At 35.5% G+C, this 22,831-nt stretch overlaps 1 protein-coding gene across 4 annotated transcripts in view; it reads left to right on the forward strand.

Moving 5' to 3' along the window:
• LOC149544805 (NADPH-dependent aldo-keto reductase, chloroplastic-like) overlaps nt 1-20,291 on the forward strand; it is a 42,188-nt gene extending 21,897 nt beyond the window's left edge. For all 4 annotated transcript variants that reach the window (XM_089795373.1, XM_089795375.1, XM_089795374.1 and 1 more), the window contains exons 5-8: nt 18,777-18,864; nt 18,954-19,229; nt 19,446-19,700; nt 19,900-20,291. In XM_089795373.1, coding sequence (XP_089651499.1) covers nt 18,777-18,864; nt 18,954-19,229; nt 19,446-19,700; nt 19,900-19,986 — 706 coding nt within the window. In that variant the 3' untranslated portion in view covers nt 19,987-20,291. The remainder of the gene's footprint in view (nt 1-18,776; nt 18,865-18,953; nt 19,230-19,445; nt 19,701-19,899) is intronic.
• The last annotated feature ends 2,540 nt before the right edge of the window (nt 20,292-22,831 follow it).

Below are 22,831 nucleotides of genomic sequence, written 5' to 3' on the forward strand. Positions count from 1 at the left end.
AGCAGCTGTGTGTTGGGAAAGAGACCTCCAACCATGGTAAAAAAAACAATAACAACACCAATAATTGAATGAGGAACCACAACAAAAATCCACCCTATAGAAACCCAGATTTCCAATAAACAGTTCCAATTTGACCTCTGAAATGAAGCCAACCAGCTGCAAAAATTTGTTTGATCTTTTGCAAACTCAAAATCATTGAAATCCTCTAGAGTATGCGTTCTTAAGAAGACTCCAAACCCTAGCTGCCATAGCAAGGATGAAAGAATGAGGGCAAAATATTAAGTGTGCAAAAACAATCAATGCTCTTTCCAAAAGCAAAAATGGCCCATATAGGGTTGGTGTCCAACCTAATTAGGGTTGGGAAAACACCTTTCGCTCTAATTTCCCTTTACAACCTAGGTACCTAACTTAGGAAAACTAATATTTTCAAGTTATAAAAATTAAAATGACTTACAAAGACTATAGTTACTTGCAAGAACTTTATAAAAAATCAGAACTCCCTCAAAACAACTCGGAAGCAGAGTCCATTCTCTAACAAGGAACTTTTATATTAGTACATTATTTTGTGGTCAAAAGCTGGGGTCTCAGTGAGTCCACCCAATGAATCCAAGACTAAGTCAAAAGAATTCACTTGGTCCCTAAAAGGTAGAAAACCCTAAAGAGTTGCCTGCCACTGAACACAAGGTCCACTTTTAGTCCCCCTGGCCTAGAGTGGGGACATCATGATGAGCCACTCCTGAATTTTCTTGCCCTCAAGCAAACTCAAAGTTGGATGTTGTAAAATATTGTCACTCTCCCATGTAGCATCCTCAATTGACTGGTCCTAAATTGTCTTCTCAATCTCATCCTTCAACTGCCTAGGATGTGGATATGGTATAATTATGATAGGCTTAGTGCCCTCTGCCAGCTCAATGATGTGTTCACATCCCCTATCAGGTGGTCTAGGTGGTGGTCTATCACTGAACACCTTAGAATGCTTAATTCTAAGATCCCGAATATCTGGATGGTATGTTGTTTTGTGAGTTTCATCTATATAAGGCATCACTTTGAACTCTGTTGCCCACTCCACAGTGTCGTGCCTAAGCAATCTCTCCATCCTCCTGAGTGAAAGGGTCTTCAGATTACTTTCTTTGATGGACTTAAGGATATGTGTAGACCCATCAATCTCAAACTTCATCTACATCTCACATAAGTTCAGTGTGAACTCTCCAATCGCATGGAGCCATCTCATGCCAAGGATCACATTGGTATCACCCATGTTCACAACATAGAAATCATCCTTAAAACTCAAAATTGTTGAGTTTCATTGGTAAATCTGGAACCATTCTCTCACATTGGAAAGTGTAGTCATCTACAACCTTCACCTGGAACCCCTCAAATCCTTGTGTCTATATACCCCTTCTCTCTACAAGTTGTGCATCTACAAAGTTAAGTGTCGCACCTGTATCCAGTAAGGAAATGACTCATGGACCAGCCAAGATTTCCTGCATTCTAAAAGAACCCTCCCATTGCATGCTAGATAGGTGGGCTTCTTGTAGGTGCAAAACTCCGTCATCTTCCACCCTATTTTCTACATGTTTAGCTTCAGAATCATGGTGACTAGCTTGCTGGTCTGTTACAAGAGCAAGCTCCTCTTCTTCATAAAACCACTCCATTTGCTTGTTAGCTCCTTTGGGTCTGAGTGGACATTCATGGTTAAGGTCATAGGGACCTTTGCAGTAGAAACATAACCTTCTCCTACCCAAGTCATTTAAAGTCTCCCTATCCAAAGGGGCTGGAAATTTCTTCTTCTGATCCTCATTATCAAATTTCCTTGGTTCTTGTTGGTTGTTGATAAATGATGAGGATGATGCATTTGGAGTAAACTTGTTCTGTGGTGTTGTGACCTCCATGTTTCGTGCCTTCTTCATGGCCTCTTGCACATTAGGGGGATCAAAAGCCTTGATCCAAGCTCTCATAGGTTCATATAGCCCTTCCACAAAAAGTATAATCAGCCGCCTTTTTAAGTTTCCTATAACCATCACTAATAACTTGTGGAATTCACTTATGAAAGTATCCAAACTGCCCACTTGTTTGAGCTTGGCCAAATCTCTGAAAGACAATTCTAGGTTTCATTTGTCAAATCTTTCGACCAATCTATCTGTAAACTCCTGATAAGTATCAATATGATCATGATGCAAAGTAATCATGCCATTGTGCCACCAATCATGGGCTACACCATCTAAATGTATGGCTGCAAATTTTATGTCATCCTCTTCTACCCTTTAGCCATAGTGTCAAGAAAGTGTCTAGCTTACTCGCCCAAGACCAAGCCGTGATCTTACTGATGCCATCAAAGTTAGCCATTGTGAGTTTACTGGTAGCTTGTTTCAAATCACAGTTTCAATTCCTGGATCCCCTGTTAGTTTGGTTTCTACCGTGCTCTCTCCATTGGCTAATGAACGTATCAAAGTTAAGGTGATCCTTAACTGGTTGAGGTAGAGCATCCCACTCTTCATGCAATGTGATGATGTTTACAGAAAACTCAATATTACCTTCCTCAATGTGTAGTTCACTCCTAATGAAATTTAGGCGTGTGGGCCTATCGAATGTGCATGATGATGTTATCACCCCACATCGTATGCCATGAACGCTGCCCTATTCCAGATCTAGACCAAATTTTTTCTGTCCTGATAATTCCTGTACCGGTGCACTCAACTGTTCAAGTACATCAGCTACACATTCCTACCCTGTAACAAGCCCCCTTAGTACCTCCCTGGCCTCTAAATCTTCCTCATTTCTGTCACCCATATTTCAAACCCTACAGGCTGGTGGGATTTTGGCTCTGATACCACTGTGAAGAACCCAATCAGTTCAACCCTGCTGCTGTAGTTTTTTTAATTTAATTTAATTTTTAAAAATTTTTTGTATGATCTTTCAGAATTAGACAAAAGTTGCAGAATGAGGTGTTTGTTTTGGAATTCAGTTAGTTGTCCAAACAATGACAAGCTGAAATTCAAATACAATAATTGAATATTGAAAAAAAACAATTAATGTTTATTTCCAACATACCCATGCCTAGAGCCTAATTTTATTGAAGCAATAAATTAAAGTGCTGGAAAATACAAATTGGAATTAATTACAGAAAACACAAATGTTCAGATCTGCTCTTATTCAAACAACAGGACGCCCAAATAGTGGTAGATGACGTCAATGAAATGAGCAGCTGCGTGTTGGGAAATAGACCACCAACTGCAGTAAAAAAAATAACAACAGCAATAATTGAATGAGGAACCACATAAAAATCCACCCTGTAGAAACCCAGATCTCCAATAAACAGTTTCAATTTGATCTCTGAAATGAAACCAACCAGGTGCAACAATTTGTTTGATCTTTCACAAAATCAGTCATTGAAATCCTGCAGAGTATGCTTTCCCAGGAAGATTCCAATCCCTAGCCACCATAGCAAGGATGAAAGAATGAGGGCAAAATATAAGTGTGCAAAAACAATCAATGCTCTTTGCAAAAGCAAAAACGACCCAGATAGGGCTGGTCCAACCTAATTAGAGTTGGGAATAGCCTTTCACCCTAATTTTCCTTTTCTGGCACCCAACTTAGAAGAACTTATATATTCAAGTTACAAAAATTAAAATGACATAATAAGTTATTTGATTTTAATTTATTAAAAAGACTATAGTTGCCTGCAAGAACTATATATAAACAACTCAGCAATTGAATCCATCAGGTAGTCCACCCGGTGAATTGGGAGTAAGTCAAAAAATTCACTTGGTCCCTAAAAAATAGGAAACCCTAAAAAGTTTCCTGGCACTGAACACAAGGTCTCACTTTTACTCCCCTTGGCCTATAGTGGGGACATCAGCTTAAAAAATTAATTGGTAGAATCAAAGTAGACCAAATGAGAAAAACAAATGAAATATTTTCGTATTTCAGCAACGCATCTTTTTGGGTTATCTTCCAATGCAAATTTTACTTTTTTTGCGTACTGTAAAGTGTAAAACCGACTAATAATCATTTATGTGTCTGGACTCTGTTTTACTTTTGAAGTGATGAAAATCTCCTAAAAATTGTGCTAAAATATGTGTATGTGTTTTTTAGTAATGTTGTGACCAGCTGTGTCCATATTGGGAGTCTAAAGAAACAGCTGTATCCTTATCCATATCTGATAACATATCCATATGTGTGTCCATGCAACTTTGCTTATGTTGATGTGAGTTTTGCTCCACTACAATATACAGAATCAAAGACTTAGCATTCCAAGATGAAATGAATTTCCAACTCTCTTTTGAATAAGGATGCTCAAATGCTAAACAATGTAGATAAATTGTGTGATCAAATGAGACAACCTCAAATCTCCTTCCTAATTTTGGATTTTCACTTGGTCATAATGATGTGATATGCTGATTATCACAAAGAAATGTTGCCTATCCATTCAATGGATATTAACTTGACTTTAACTTCTTCATATCAAACAATTCCTAGGAAAGGGTCTAGAGAAATATATTTTACTCTTAAGAATGAAACACAATGTTGAAGTTGGGGTTGAGCCTTTAACTAGTCCTTGCACTGGCAGATCAAGTAGACATAGGAAGGTGCTATGTTCTATGGATGCACGAATGATTTTCACATTGTCAATGCTCATCCAATACCCTATGAAGCCGCAATCTAAATGACCATCTCCACTTGAAGTTGAACGCTTGCAATTTAGGCCTAGACTAACCTTGCATGCTAACTCACAATCAATAAGTACCAAAAGGTATGGACACTAGCTCCACCATTATTCATCATTCAACAATGTCTTCCATCTATTTACTTCTACTTCTACTTAACATGAAATAAAAATCCTAAATGAGGAATTGAGGAAACTGTGCAACACTTCAAAGCAACATTGGGTAATCCACCATGGAGACCAACAATGAATCAACAATTACTTTAAAAGCCTTATGGCAACAATTTCAACAAGTCTCCTATCCTACTCTACTTCTACTCTTTCATCTAACTTTTTCTCTATTGAATCTAAAATCTATCCTCTCTAATTATTTACAAATGAGAAGGCCTTGGCTACTTCTACTCTTTCATCTAACTTTTTCTCTATTGAATCTAAAATCTATCCTCTCTAATTATTTACAAATGAGAAGGCCTTGGCCTTTTATAGGTGTCCACTTATAGTGAAAGGGCCGAGACCAATTCGAAATGAAGGGCCAAGACTTATCCCTACAAACCTTAAGTAGTATTGCCACACAATCAACCAATTATATGAAGGCACCACCTTGTGGGCCAATAAGAAAATTTACAATGCTCGAGGGCCAATGAGAAAATTTTACACTTGGCATATTATGATTAAATGTACTTGGATATGTGTGACTGGAGTTTTTTAATTGGTAGTAGACAAGTGGTTGTCACCTTTACTTCTTTATTTTGTAGACTTAACCATTTCTTTGGTGATGAGGAATTATCTCTAGATGCTCAACATCATCAAGCTTTCAATTGTGATGGAAAATTTCAAAATTTCTCCATCTTTGTTCTTTGAAATTTTCTCATTGACATGATTTTGAACTCGATTGCACTTGCAAACATGAATCATGAACTTCTTCAAGTTATGAAGTCTTCATGTGCTTGGATCCTTAAAAATGAACTTAAATTTCCAAAGGAAATTCAAGTTGGCAACAATTTTTCTTTCACTTGTATCTTTGCTTTCTTGAATTCCATCTTGATCTTGATTCTTGAACTCGCCTTTGGTAATCTGATTTTGACCATCCTCATTTGAAGTCCTCGAGCTTGATTTGTTCCTTCTTGCTTGAAATCTTGAACTTCGCCTTGCCATCACTTCATTTTTCACCTCCCAAATCTCTCCTTGCTCCATATTTGCCTTCCAAAAGAAATAAGAAAAAATGAATTCAGTTCATGAAATATATCTGAATGCTTTCATAAAAAACCAACATTAAAGAGGAAAAATGAATTTTCTTAAGTTCAAGGCCAAACTTCACTCTCCTCTTGGGCAGCATTTTGGTGAGAGAGGAAAGATCAAGGGCAGAATTCTCTAGGATTAGAGGAATTCTGATCCCCTTTGAAGCCTCTTTCTTTCTCTAAGAAAGTCTAATCAATATCCTTCTCCATATCATGAGTTTCAACTTCTAATCACCATTTTTTATTATCACAACTTGGGGGTCAACGTCATGAAAGAAACCAAGCTTTTTCATTGCAAAGATTTCAAAAGTTGAGGACTTATCATGGCTGGAATCCCTAGGAAGAGGAATTCCACCACACTTTATGAGCCATACCTTGCTTTGAAAAAGCTTACCTCTAACCTCACATTTTAAAATTTTGATCATTCAATTTTTTGTTTGCACAACTTAGGCATTTTGTTAGAAAATAAACTTTGAAAACTTAAATCAAACAACCTGCAACACAAAATTAGTTAGAGAAATGAGATGTAACCCTCTTGTCAAATATGTCTCCACAATGGCAACCCTCAATACCTTTTAGTGAAAACAAGAACTAGCAACCTTAGCTTTGATACCATGAAAGGATTAATAATTCCAAGAGAGTTAGATGAAGAATAACTGTTACCATGAGAAAACCATAAACTAGGAGCAAGCACCCAAAAACCAACAAGAGGAGACAAAAGGTTTTGAAAAGTGAAAAGCAAAGAAAAACCCCTTGTGAATTATTATGAATTAGACAAAAGCCTAGAGAGAGAGAGAGGGTATCTTATGTACAATAACATCAATTGTGATGTGTAGAAGAATGAGAGGGAGGCATCTCTTAAATAGAAATGAGAAGAGGAGTTGTATGTGTAACTCCCAATTCTATGAATGCCACCATTCATAACAAGTGTGTGCAAAGTGTCAACCTCCTCTTAAGGAGGATAAACTAATTTCCTTATTAAAGGAATTACACAATATGACATGTGCTACAACTTGTAAAGAGGACAAAAAAATGACATGTCCTCACAAGAGGACAAACTAGATGTTGGGATCCTTGGAATATCCCTTTGTTTAATACATCCAAGGAAAGATTGATTTTTAACACATTTTGACATCATCAAAGTTTAGCATCTCTTCTTTGGTGGAAATTTTTAGGATTAGAGGAATCTTGGGTAAAATCCCTGGGATGAGATAAATTTGGCCACCCTTTTTCCATGTTCAAAATCTCGTGTTTCCTTCACAATTCCATCATTTCATCCTCTTGATCATCAATTTTTTATCTCCTAACATGAGTACTTGATTTCATCCAAAATGGTGTCTTCCATTTGGGTGGAGATTTTGGGGGAGAGGCATTGGCCTTGGTGGAAATTCCTAGGTCTAGAGGAAATCCGCCACCTCTTGCTCTTGTTATCCACAGACTTTAGTCATTTTTTTAGCTCGTAGGGAAAAGTGATTGTTAGAAACAATAGTCCACCAATATAACTGAGAAGGGGGGGTGGGCAGGTGAATTAGTTATGTGACAATTAAAACAACTATCCTCTTTAAACAATCTTGATCAATCAACCAATGTAAACAATAACCATAAAGAGATGCACATACACAATTATATCAGATATGTTGACTAGGGAAACCCTTGATCAGAGGGAAAACCTCGTTGGGAATGATGCCCACAAAATGATGTACTAATATGAATATTCCTTGTTAGAGGATGGACTCTGTTAGGAATCTATTACAACATTTAGTACAAAGAGTCCTTGTTAGGAGACTTTGAATCCCTGTTAGGAGATTTCAACCTTGTTAGGAGTTGTGGAAGGCAGCTGAACCCACTATCCAAACAGCTTCAGGATCAGATCAACGAACCCATTGTCCAATTGACCTCGGTACTATTCCTTTCAGAATAATAGATGTGTGACAAGCTTTCACTTCTTCCTCTGTCCAGTACATCGGACTCCTTCACCTTCAGACCATGCAATTAGATTTGGAACTCTGTGATTAGTAACAGTAACCCTTAAGGTCACGTGCATTAGTATGTCACTCTGCTCTACTGCTTAGTAATTCACAAGTCTTCTCTTCTTTTTTTTAATTTCTAAAACATGGAAAACATCTTTCCTTTATACCACACTTACTAAATCCTTGAGTCGGCTTCATGCTTCATTAAATGAAATACACATTTAATTAATGATGTCGGCTCAGTTATACACAAACTTCCACATGTGCGACTTCCATACCTGCACACTCTCTGACATCATCAACGGTCAGCAAACTATCTCTAGTTCACTATGCAACCCTTCACTACAATTGTAAAGAATTGTAGCAATCATACAATTGGAACTGCTTTCCTAATACTCTATTTTTATACGGTTCTCTGTAAATCAATCATATCTTTCGTACACTGTCGATTCAGGTTCTGTGCACTTGTCTATATAGCAAATACACACTGTAGTATGTGTTGGTAACTATGCATCATCAAATAAGTAATGTATTGTTCTTAATACAGAAATCACAGTCTGCAGCTCTGTCAGTCTTTTACAAACTTATTATTATGTTGTCATCAATGACAAACACAGTTATAAATACATCATAACAATGCTCTGCAATGCTCCCCCATAGTGTCAGCATTCATTGCTAACAATCTCCTCCTTTGGCATTGATGGCAACATAGATGAAAAAATCTAGTTCCAAGAATACCAAAATCCTCAATCAAATCTTGCTTCATGTAAATCCTTCATTGCAACTCTTCTTCCCTATAGTACAATGTTTTTCATGCAATACTTCTCCCCCATTGACATCAATGTCAAAGATAGTACACAAATGGTTCAATTTTTTTGAACATCTAATCAACACGACCAGAAGCCAGTGTGTTGCTTTACAATTCTGTATATAAATCCATAAACAACTCAAGTGTCTAAAGACACTGTTGTATACCAATTACCAATTACCAAGAGTCTTTTTCTGACTCTGTCCATCATAGATACTCCCCCATTGAGGAAGCATCAACATTCAATCCAATCTATCAATGGTGCTCTGTTCCCTGGACTGATGCACTTTTGCATCTTTTATTTTGAAATAGTCAGGGGCATAACCCCAAGCACACCTCTTAGGTACTCAAATGTATTCTTTGGTAAGGCCTTTGTGAAAATGTCTGCAATCTGTTCCTTAGTGTTAATGTACTCTAGTTTGATTTCTTTCTCTGCAACTTTCTCTTTCAACACATGATACTTTATAGAGATGTGCTTAGTCTTGAATGCAAAACAGGATTCTTAGACATGTTAACCATACTTGTGTTATCACAGTAAATGATAATAGGTTCTTTGAATGTAATTCCAATATCCTTCATCATCTACTTCATCTATATGACTTAATTATAGTTGTTTGTTGTTGCAACATATTCTGCCTCTGCAGTACTTTGTGAAGTGCAATCTTGTTTCTTGCTTAGCCAACAAACCAATCTTCCACCAAGAAAGAATGCTCCTCCACTAGTGCTTTTTCTATCATCTGTATCTCCAGCCTAAGCAACATCAGTATAAGTGCAAAGAGTAAAATCATTACTTCTGTCATACCAAATGCCATAATCAGATGTCCCTTTTAGATATCTGAATATCCTTTTTATTGCTACGTAGTGATATTCTTTAGGATCAACTTGAAATCTTGCCACAATTCCAACCGCATTTGCTATATCAAGTCTACTATGAGTTAGATACTGCAATCCTCCAATCAGAGATCTGTACTTCTTTTGTTCAATAGTAGGTGTCTCATCCTTGCTTGATAACTTGTGACTAGTTACCATAGGAGTTCCAATAGGCTTACAATTTTCTAGTCCAAATCTTTTCAGCAAATCTTTCAAATACTTGGTCTGAGAAATAAATATTCCTTCTTTGTTTTGAACAATTTGCAATCCTAAGAAGAATTTCATTTCTCCTATCATGCTCATCTCAAATTCATTCTTCATATCTTCTGAGAATTTTTTACTGGCTTCATCATTTCCTCCAAAAATGATGTCATCAACAAATACAATGATTATCAACAAACCATTTTCTATCTCTTTCAAGTACAAGTTGCTATCTATTGTTCCTTTAGCAAATCCAAGCTTTGCTAAGTATTTATCTAACTTTGCATACCAGGTTCTAAGTGCTTGCTTTAATCCATACAAGGCTTTCTTTAATCTGCAAACCATATCCTTCTCTTTTGTCAAAGGAAAACCTTTTGGTTGCTCAATGTAGACTTCTTCTTCAAGTTCTCCATTCAAGAATGCTGATTTAACATCCATCTGATATATCTTGAAATTTTTATTTGCTGCATATGTCAAAACATTCTGATTGCTTCCATTCTTGCTATAAGCGCATATGTTTCCTCATAGTCAATTCCTTCTTATTGAGAGTAGCCTTTGCTTACTAGTCTTGCTTTGTTTCTTATTACTTCTCCTTGTTCATTCATTTTGTTTCTAAATACCCATTTTGTACCAATCACATTTTTGTCTTTGGGTGAAGGGACTAGTTCTCATGTGTCATTCTTTATTATTTGTTGAAGTTCTTCTTCCATTGCTTTCATCCAATGATCATCCTTGATTGCTTCATCTGCGCTTTTTGGTTCTACTTGAGATATTAAACATGGTTCTTCATTGACTCCGCTTCTTGTCATTACTTCTTTTTCTTTACTTCCTATTATCTAATCAATAGGATGAATTCTTATCGTATTCTTATTTGGGGTAGGAGTTGCTGCTTCAATTCTTATTTTAGGTATTGCGCTCTGTTCTTCTCTTACTACTTCAGTTTGCACATTATTCTGCAAGTCATTGTTAGTCTTGAGAAATAATTCATTACATCTATTGGTCATCCCAGAAAAATCATCTCCATTAGAGTTATAATCCATCACTTTCTCTTTGGTGCCAAACTTTTCATCTATTCTCACATCTGCACACTCTACTATAGTTTTTGTTCTATAATTGAAACTTCTGGAAGCTTTACTTTTTAATGAATAGCCAAGAAACATACCTTCATCACTCCTTGGATCAAACTTACTGATATCATCATCTCTTTTGATATAGCATTTGCTTCCAAATATTTTGAATTATTTGACTGATGGTAAGTATCTGAACCATAACTCATAAGGTGTTTTCTCCATACCTTTTCTAATTTGTACTCTGTTTAGTGTGTAGTATTGACTGCTTCTTTCTAGAAAGTCTTTGGTATATCATTTTCGAATAACATAGCTCTTGCTGCTTCGGCAATTGATCTGTTTCTTCTTTCAGCAATCCCATTTTGCTCAGGTGTATGGGGTGAAGATAGCTGTCTCCTGATTCCATGCTCTTCACAGATAATATTGAATTCTCTAGAAGTCAATTCTCCTCCTCTATCAGATCTTAAGCTCTTGATTTTAACTCCAAATTCATTCTCTACTTTGTTCTTGAATATCTGAATTTCTCAAATGCCTCTGATTTTCTTTAAGTAAAGCTACCCACATCATTCTGGTAAAATCGTCAACAAAAATCATAAAATACCTCTCTCCATAGAATCCTCTTGTTCTTGTGGGACCACTCAAATCTATATGAACCAATTCTAACTTTTGTGTAGTACCAAACTGCTTGCTAGAAAATGAAACTCTCTTCTACTTAGCCAAGATACATTCCTTACAAATAATGTTAGTTGGCTTAGTGATCTTAGGTAAATCTCTTACAGCAAGTGTATTACTAGCTTTCACAATATTATCAAAGTTTATGTGACAAAATCTTTTGTGTCATAATCAACTATTGTCAACTTTAGCTACTAAACATGTAATTTCAGTGGTGTTTAACTGAAATACATTACCTCTGGTTTTTGTGCTAGTGCCAAGCAATTTTCCTTCCTTGTCCTTGATGATGCATGTGTTATTACCAAACTGTAATTGGTAACCTTTGTCCATAAGCTATCCAACACTTAACAAGTTATGTTTTAGTCCATCAACAAAATAATCATCATCCGTATTTGTTTTACCATCAAGTGTGATAGATCCAATCCCTGTAATGTGACAGGCTGCATTGTTCCCTACTCTGACAATTCCTCCATCATGACTTCTGAATTTGACAAATTTGCTCCTATCACCAGTGATGTGATGTGAACAACCACTATCAATGATCCAATCCTTTCTTTCAACTTGTGAAATCAGTGCACTTTCTTCTTTGATTTCTTTGTCAAGATCATCCTCCTTTATAGCTACGAATCCTAATTCATCTTCACTTTTGTTTTGATCAGATTCTTCTTCTTCTTCTTCATTAGCATATAAACAATTTCTAGGTCTTCTGGATTTGAATCTTCTCTTATACTTTCTTTCTATTTTAGGACACTTAGATGCATAATGACCATATTCATTACATGTCCAACATTTAAAGATATTCTTACCATCCTTTTCTCTTTCCACAAGAAGAGCCACTCCTTCCTAGATCTTTTCCTCAATAGACTTGCTGCTGCTAGCAATGTCTCCTTGCACTTTTGTGTTCCTTGCTAGACCAGGTTTAATATTAAATACACTAAATGCTGTCTCAACTTTTGCTAATTCTCCAGATTGTTTCAGATCGAATTCTTCAGCTTCCAATCTACCAAGCAACGTTTCTTTGGTGAAATTAGTAGTACAAGGTATCATCACCCGAATCATCTGTGTTATTGTCTTGAAAGGTGGTGTTAGACTTTTCAAGATGTTCCATATTACTTCATCATCAGATTTCTTTCCACCCAGAGATGTGATTCCTGCAGCAATCTCAGATATTCTACCAATATAACTTCTTACAGATTCATCTTCCATCATTTTAGCATCTTGGAATGCGAAATACAGATTTTGTAATCTAACTCTTTTTGCATGTGTATCACCCTCATAATTAGCTTCTAAGGTTTTCCAAATTTCATGAGATGTTTTGAGTTGTTTTACCTGGCTATACTCACTTTCAAGTAGAGCTGACAATATTGCTTCTATTGCCCTTATGTTGCACATAAATACTTCTTTTTGTTCCTTGGTACAACTTTCAAGATTGTCTTCTTCCACAATGTTTTTAGATGTCTTGGTTACAAGCCAATATCCTAGACCCATGCACAAGAGATGAGTCTTTATTTTATCCTTCCAGATGTTGTAATTTGTGCCATCAAATCTCAGACTTTCTTTTCTGAACATGTTTGCCATAGATCTCCCAAAGTTGTTAAACTTTTTCTTCAAGGACCTGATGCTCTAATACCAATTTGTTAGAAATAATAGTCCACCAATATAACTGAGAGAGGGGGTTGAGGGGGGGGCGGGGGGGAAGGGGTGAATCAGTTATGCAACAATAAAAACAATTATCCTCTAAACAATCTTGATCAATCAACCAATGTAAACAATAACCATAAAGAGATGCTCATACACAATTATACCAGATATGTTGACTAGGGAAACCCTTGACCAGAGGGAAAACCCCAGTGGGAATGATGCATACAAAATGATGTACTAATATGAATATTCCTTGTTAGAGGATGGACCCTGTTAGGAGTCTATTACAATATTTAGTACCAAAGAGTCCCTGTTAGAAGACTTTGAATCCCTGATAGGAGATTCCAACCTTGTTAGGAGTTGTGGAAGGCAGCTGAACCCACTGTCCAAATAGCTCAGGATTAGATCAACGATCCCACTATGCAATTGACCTCAGTACTATTCTTTTCAGAATAATAGATGTGTAACAAGCGTTCACTTCTTCCTCTGTCCAATATGTTGGACTCCTTTACCTTCAGACCATGCAATAAGATCTAGAACTCTGTGATCAATAACAGTAACCCTTAAGGTCACTTACACACATTAGTATGTCACTCTACTCTGCTATTTAGTAATTTGCAAGTCTTCTCTCTCTCTCTTTTTTTTTTTTCTAAAACATAGAAAACATCTTTCCTTTATACCACACTTAATTAATAAATCCTTGAGTTAGCTTCATACTTCATTATCATATGTTAATTAAATGAAATACACATTTAATTAATGCTGTTGGCTCACAGTTATACACAAACTTTCACACATGCGACTTTCATACATGCGCACTCTCTGATGTCATCAACAGTTCGTAAACTATCTCCAGTTCACTGCGCAACCCTTCACTACAATTGTAACGAATTGTAGCAATCATACAATAGGAACTGCTTTCCTAATACTCTATTTCTATATAGTTCTCTATAAATCAATCATATCTTCTGTACAATGTTGATTCAGGTTCTCTGCACTTGCCTATGTAACAAATACACACTGTGGTATGTGCTGGTAACTGTGCATCATCAGATAAGTAATATAATGTTCTTAATATAGAAATCACAGTCTGCTGCTCTGTCAGTCTTTTACAAACTTATTACTATGTTGTCATCAATGACAAATACAGTTATAAATACATCATAACAATGTTTTGCAATGTCCCCCATAGCATCAGCATTCATGCTAACAGTGATTAATACAAAATATAACATTTTAATAAAATTTATTATACTTTAAGTTATATTTTTATATAAAAATTGTCAAGACGTCTGAGATAAATTTCAGCTTCATAGGAGTTATAATAAAGATTTTGGATTTTTGTAGTTTCCAAAAAATTCCAGACTTAGCCAAATTTTAGGATTCAACATACCTTCAATAGTGCTACCTACCATAGCCTTGGCCAAATTTTAGGATTCGGCATGCCTTCATCAATGGTACCTTGTGTAACCTTTCCTGACTTTCCAAATTCAACTTGAGACTAGAACACAGATTTTCTAATGATTCTAACTCATTTTATCCTTGATCCTTTGATTTCATCTCCATATCCTTGACTAGCATAGTCCAGCTTTCACCCATATTCTAGACAAACTTGACTATCCAGCATGCCAAAGTCGCCCAAACTCACTTCTTGGACTAAAAGACTGGAAAATTGCTACCAACTAAAAGCACCTAAGAAAAATACTCTTACTACTACCGATTAAAAGAGGGGGACCCACATTTGCAATAGGGTGATGGTGGGAAAAACCTCACAAGAGCTTACCAATAATGCTAGTTTGCATCTCATGACCGTGTTTCTTTTGATGTGCCTAAAGAAAAGCCAGACATGTTGTATGGTCTACACTTTTTACATCCATTGTTTGTCCATTGAATGTTCATGTTTGTGGCTTCAAACTTTGTGTTCCAATCATGCGGTTCAATTCCATGCCTTGAAGTAACCTTAATATGCACCTACTGATTTTGCAAAATATCCTTCAAAAAGAAAGCATTTAGTTATTTTGTGTCTTATAGCTTAAGGATGCATGCTGTGCCTTAAATGCTAAACCACAGTCCACAACTACATTTAACCAAGTGGTCTATTCACGGACAAAACTATATAATCATCCGATTAAAATTCATGCCCAGATCTTATTGGTCGTTTAAGACTAGAAGAGGAGGCTTGGCCTCGTCCACATCTGCAAACCTTCAGAAATGGTTATGCTCCAGATTTCTCAAACCCTTAGCAGAGAAGAGATCAAGGGTATCATGTTAAAAGAAGCTTAATCAGGCAAAAGTTTTGCAGCAAAAGAGGAAAATTCCAGTAACTCGGTGATCTGAAAATGGCTAACCCCCAAGGATGTGATTGTTGAAAAAGACAGCCTTGAACATTAGATTCATGGGATATTTACCAAGATTCGGAACTTTGAGAGCATGGATACAGTAAAGCTGTAAAGTGGAAACTAACAAGACTTAGGCCCTCTTATAATCTGAAGGCAGTTCTAACACGTTATTCCATTCAAAATTGTAATAAACCCGAAATATGAGTCTCAAGAAAGAATTTTTAATCCACAAAAGTTCAATAACTTAAGCAACATCTTTAACTGTCACAGTTAAGCAGCATCTTTATTCTGTCAGAGTTGATCTTAATCAGTTTGCTTATTATTGTCTTGGCAGATCATATTGTAAGTTTTCCTGAATTATGTTTAATCTTTTTGCAAATAAATCGTTGCAGAATTGAACTCCTGAACATCCCTCTAAAATTTACAACCAATCTCTTATTCAAGTCATTTCACTTAAGAGTCCTTTTATTAGATTACTAAATAGGGATGGACAGTTGATTAGATAACTGATTTAAATTTCTTAAGTCACTTTTAAGAATGCATATGCAATCAATTTTTCCATTATAAAACTATGAGTAGGGAAAGGTGATTGCTAGGTTAGCATTCGAGTTTAGTGGTTAGAGCTAGGCAACTCCCTTGTAGTTATTAGTATAAGATGATTACCCTGATGGGAAACTCTGAATAATGTCAGAGGAAGCTTAGACTTTTTGTCAGTTTTTGAAGGAAGTTTTTTTCGCTTGTAGACTTGAACCATTTTTCTTGGTATTAAGAGGGGAATATGATGATTTTGTCTCATGGTTGGTCAGGAGTTCATTATAACTGGTTATAATTAATGGGCATTGATAAGGAGATTTAAATCGTTGATTTGAACAGTGTTTGTGTTGAGGGTGACGCCTTTTCGTTATTTATGAGGCCTCGCTGGTTTATTGTTGATGCTATGGTGTTTTTTGTCTCTAGTGCATGGAGACTGGATGCTAGGCGTCTAAGAGAAGTGGATGCATTTAGTCTTGTTCTTCACTATGACACACAGAAAAAAGCTTTTTAGCAATGATACTCTCACCCTTGTGGTTGGATTTGAAACAGCGCGCTCAGGCTGGAGTAGTACTGGGATGGGTGACCTCCCGGGAAGTCCCGGTGCTTCACCCCTGTGAGCATCACCTAGATCCAATGAGTGCTAAGTGTTCCATTTATTCTCATGAGAGATGGATTCATTTTGAATCACTACTCATGAAATATGGGCCAATGAGTTCGACTCAAAAATCACACAGTTAAATCCTGATAGCAATATCACAATTTGACTTGCTGTGGAAATTATCTCCTACTTATCACATGCACTTATGTTCAATTTTCAACAGTCAATAGCTGGTGGCCTCAGGGTTTGTGAAAGTAATTCTTGGTGATTCTGAGATTGACGAAAGCGGTAAAATTTATTTCAGGAAATGGTAGAAATCGTGTAATGTTCTGCACAAGACTTGGCTGTGATCACTTAATACTTCCCTCCCTTTTCAGGGATGCAAGTTGATGAATTTAAGGCTGGCAGCGTTTGTGGGTTTGAAGCAAGAGGCATCTTTGAAGGCCCCTCAAGTGGATGTGCAAGATTTAGGCAAGAAGCTGTCAACAATGTGTCGATATCTGTGGGCACTAAAATTCTGTTGTGGGACTTTTGCTGCACTGCTGGATTTGACAGCTTCGGGCATGTGAGCTTATTGTAGGATAGGTAGATGGGGAGTTTGGTAAAATTAAACCTCTAAGAGGTAGGCCTCCTTTTGTACGATTTGGAGGAGGTTTTGGCTTGTGGGAGGTGGCTGGTGGAGCACGCTTTTCTGTTAATGGGTAGTTCTTAGGTGGCGGGTGGTGGTTTTTTCACTTTCTTAGTTATATGATTTTCTTGTTGACGGTAATGGTCCTGTTCATTGTAAAAACATATGTTGTTCTTGGATGAGAGCCCCTTCACAACCCCCGACCATTTAATTTAAAAAAGAGATATCATTATACCATTGTTTATATGGTTTCTTAGTTTTAAAATATATCCTCCAGTTTTCCTGATTGTTTCATTTAGAAATTTTAACTTCAAATATCTGTAAGGCTCATATATGTAGTTTTCAAGCTGCCTAATTTTGGCCGATCTAAATTTGCTGGGATTTGGTGTCTTGGTAAAAGTTTGGACAACAATAACACTTTGTTCAAAATGAAAAATTAATGTCCCTTTTAAATTTTCTTTTTATTCACTTTGAATATAATAACCTAAACATACAACTAAATTAATTCATACAATTAGTATAACTATAAAATCTTATGATTTAGAATTTTTTGCTAATAATAAAATTCGAAAATCAGACAAAACATTTTATGATGATCAAGGTGTCTCTTTTTAGCAGTTTAGCAGTTGGTAAACAGTCTGTTTTTTGCAGTGATTTTCTTTACTGGAATACTTTTGAAATGTCTCTTAATCTGTCAGGAATTAAAATTGTCAGAATAAAAGGTTTCCGTGGTTCTCATCCTGGAATGTTTAACCCAGAAGAATTTTGCTAACAAATTGATTGAACCACAATCTATACTCAAGACACAATCAATCTATATAATATGCATTATTAGCTTCTTTTCCTTGATCTCTCTTCTATGATTTTTTCCAAAGATTCAGCGCTCTCCTTATACCCATAAAAATAAATTTTAACATTTTAATTATAGCTGATTAGGATTCTTAAATAGCACCTTTTATCTGCTTTGGCAGATAATGTGGACGCTTAATTCATGAAAATGTCTCGATTGAAAAATGGTCAATCTCATGCTTTTCATGGTTTTTTATCTGTATGTTTCTGATGCCTGATTTTGGTAGTCTACAGAAGAAAAGAAATACATATTACAAGATCAATAGAGCAGGACTAAATAGTTAAATGGCTTTTTTTTGGCTGTAGTGGCTCCTCACAGTTGTGTCCCTTTTTCAAACCTTTTTAATAAAATAATATAAACACACATTGCAATCAAGTGATTTGGACAGTATAGTTTTAGCTTAATTTCAAGGGTGTATTACCAAAAAAGGGGGTAATTTTGGCGTACAGACCATGGGCTGAGTTGCAATCGAGGACTCAGTGCTCATGGGGGTGTCCCACAAAATCTGCAGGACATAACTTGCAGGAACTCCTCTGCAAATGAGAGAGTTACTCAGCGCTCTTGTATTTGCAATTTTGGTCATTTTCTGTGTTTTTGCTTTAATATCTAAGAGATTAAGAAATTGTGTTTCATCTTTTAAGTCACTTATGTTATATCTATAGATGAATTATTGTACTTCTTTCATGTACTGCAGGTGCACCCATCATGCTCCAGAAGATGTGCCTGAAGCTTTGAACAGTACTCTGCAGGATCTGCAACTTGATTATCTTGATCTTTACCTGGTACTATATCAACAATCTTTGTAATTTATTTTCTTTCTTTCAGACAAAGAAAACAAGACCTTTTAATTCATTTAGTGGCTTTACTCCAGATACACTGGCCCATGCGATTGAAAAAGGATCCAAAGCGTTTCGACCCCGCAAACTTTTTGCCAGTTGACATCCGCAGCACATGGCAAGCAATGGAGAAACTTCTGGACACTGGAAAAGTTCGTGCTATTGGGGTGAGCAATTTTTCTACCAAGAAGATTGAGGAATTGGTGAAGCATGCAGAAATTATTCCAGCTGTGAACCAGGTGGAATGCCATCCAATTTGGCAACAATCCAAACTACAGAATTTTTGCAAGAAACATGGTATACACATAACAGTAAGTCATGAATCTCTAAAGAGCCTAGATTACAGATCTGAATTCCTTGTCAATCAACTTAGATTGGTACTTAGATTGTTACAAATATGTTTCTTTAAGTAGTGACATTTGTTCCAGACACATGGTGACACTTGCTTTGCATGATAATTTGCAACATTGATCACAAAAATGACTTTTGTTCTACAAGGAATGAAGTTAAAATGTTGGTTTTTCCAGGCATACTCGCCCCTAGGTTCTCCAGGCACCACTATTATTAAAGCAAAAGTGAGCGTCCTACAACAGCCTGTTGTGAAGCAAGTGGCAGAGAAATTGGGAAAGACACCTGCCCAAGTTGCGCTGCGCTGGGGTATACAGAGGGGCTACAGCGTGCTGCCTAAGAGCACCAGTGAGGAAAGAATAAAATCTAACTTAGATGTGCTTGATTGGTCAATACCGCAAGATATGATGGACCAGTTTGAACAAATTGAACAGGTAACCAATTGAATTTTGAGCATTTGATTCCTTGTCTTCACCAGATGCTCATCATGCCCACATCTCACAGTGACGATTCAGACATAACTATAAACAAACCCTTGTTTTAAAATTGCATGTCTGTACCTTGTTCTACTAATTGAAAAACATTTAGTATATTTTGAAATGTTATGATTGACATTTGATTTGCTTTTAACAGGAAAAGCTACTCCGTGGAGACTTCTTTACTCATGAGACATATGGTCCGTACAGGAATGTGGAGGATCTTTGGGATGGTGAAATCTAAGCAATTTGTGCTTTTCAGTAATATTTCTGGATCACGAGAATTAGAAGCTGCTGAGCAATAGTTTTCATTTCTATTGATTTTTTTGACTAAGTTACAAGTTTGGGTGATATGGAGTAGCGAAAAATTGATCACAAAAATTACAAGTGGTTGAGCAATAGTTTTTAGCTCTGTTGATTTTTTATGACTAAGTTACAAGGCTGGTGATATGGAGTAACAAAAAAATTGTTTGCTTTATTAGAGAAAGACAAAATTCAACATTTGTCGGTGATTATAGTGAATAAGAAAACTGATTTTGTTTGCAGCAATTAAGCTTACAATTTGGTTTGTCTACAGTTTGTGGGATTAAAGTGTATAGAACTGTTTCATTTAATTGACGGAACAATTTGAAGTAGTGTCGTGCTTTTCGTTTTTAAAGAAAATTATGGGAGCCTGGGCACTATATCTGAAAGCTGGCTGACATTTTTTTTAAGGTTTATATATGTGGGATGGGCGATTTTTTTTTAAACTGGCAGTTATATGTTGCGTCGAACGATTTGAAGGCGTGGATGCATAGAGGGAGGGGTTGTATTGGAATGCAGGAGTTATTTTATGATGTTTTACATTTTTTGGAGTTACATTTTGCGGAAAATAATTTGGATCTTTTTAGGAGGGCAAATTTGAGCATGGAATAATGATTTATCAGGAGGTTATTGTCTTTTGTGGGAATGTTTCTTTTAAATGTTTGGATCAGTTTTTCTTTTTATAACTATTTGTAGTTTTTTTTTTGGTGCGAAATATTGTTGTTTTCGTCAGTGGGGAACATATATTTTTATATTATGAAATGATTTATTTTTATGGATTTCATAGAGACCGGCAGAAGTATCTTTTATGTGCTTATAAAATATACAAGTTGGTTATTATTAGTCTCTGCCTTATGCAAGGCAGGGACTAATGTTTTCCATAGTGGCCATCATTAATTTTTTTTACAACTAAAACTAAAATTTCTAAAGTTCAAAATGCAGATTATTTTATAAATAATATAAAATGAAGATTTCTTATTTTCTAATTGGTTGGTGCCAATTGTCCCAGGGTAAAAATATTTTTTTATACTAAAAATTAAGAAAATAAATAAATCTGGAAACGTCTTTTATATGCTGTTCTTTCCCGAACTTTCCAGCTTCAACCCAAATCACAAACAAGAAAGAAAAGTGATCAACAACTGAGGACAAAGTAAAGTAATCATGAGTTTAACAACTACGGACAACAGGATAGGAGATTAACAACTCTGCACGAAGATCATGATCTTGCTTTGGCCTTTTTTTATTATGGCAAGAACAGCGTTGCCGTCCGTGCCCAAAAATCTTCCTTGTTTGAAAGGAAATCTGCGCAAAAATAGTATGCCTACCGTTTGAAACCACAAGAAATCTAGGAAAAGAATACCATCAATTATTCCCTAAGAACACTGTGTAACCCTTGTCCGATTCAAGCAGTACAATTTGTGGCAGCAAACAAAAAATATATAAATACACATGCAATAGCCCTCCGCCTGTAACCTTCACTACCTTCAATTACAAAGGATTGTTTTTTAACCTAACAAAGATTTCTCTTATTAAGCTCTTGTACTACCAAATAACTACCATATTCCCTTGCATAGTCCATGAACTAGGAGGATGCCTTCCCCTCAGATAATTATACACCAATGCAAGAACATAAAATACTACAAGACCAAAACCATTCATGTCTACAATTGCACAAAAGAATCTGAGACATCAAGCTTATTTCAAACTTGTAACTAGCTCTATCACGACGACAGACAGATCAGATAATAACAAATACTCAACCCTGAGAACGGAAACAAAGAATAAATTATAGTGCCTTCATCTCCACATTCAACAATCTCCAACAAACATAAATGAAAAAATATTTTAAACATCAAAGAGGAAGAAGGTCGTCTTTAAATCCTCAAGAGCAGAAACCCTCTTTTAACCTTCGACAACAATCTTTCTCCATAAATTTTGACAAGAAACCTTCCCCAAATTGCTAAATTTAGTCTCCCACATAGCACTTGTCATCTCATCAGCCCGTTCCATGGCATAGCACGCATGTATACTTCGTGACAGGTGCTTGTCAATCAGCTTAAAATCCACACTTTTTCAAATAACAGGCAGCTCAAAATGTATAAAGTATTAATTCATTACTGTTGTTTCAAAAATTAATAATAATAAAATAATGCTTACACTTATAATCGATATTAATTAGAAAGGTCTAAGATTATATTTACATCAAAGTTTTAAATTAGAATAGACTAAAACATAGAAAATATTTATTTATTTCAGATAATAAATTTTGTTTCATTTCAAAGTTAGAAATTTTTACAATGGACAATATAGTAAATATAGATTATGGTTTTCAATTATTACAGATAAATGGACATGCTTTTTTTTATTCATGTAATTATTCATGTAATTTTTTGGAGTATGAAAAATGACAATATTTTTTCTTTATGCAATTTCTCTACCAAACAATTTGAAAAGAAATTTAGTATTCTGTAGATTTATAATTTTATAATATATACATCACATATAAATTTTTTTAAAATCAAATATTTTTATATTAAAAAAATATTAATTCTAATCTAAAAAGATTTTTTTGGACTCAAACATTCAATAACATATTAAAAAAATTATGAAAAAGTACTATGTATATATCATCATTCTTATATTTTGTTTTATACATTTATAACAAAATCTACATCTTATAGCAATCATAAATTTTAGTTTATATTTTCAAAAAATATATAAATATTTTTAAAAAAATTTACAATATTTTTTAAATAATGCTATATATAATGTAAAATGTTTTTGAA

This window comes from Cupressus sempervirens, chromosome 8 (assembly GCF_028749045.1).
Source record: "Cupressus sempervirens isolate cs-2001-9-10 chromosome 8, ASM2874904v1, whole genome shotgun sequence".
Lineage (NCBI taxonomy): Eukaryota > Viridiplantae > Streptophyta > Pinopsida > Cupressales > Cupressaceae > Cupressus > Cupressus sempervirens.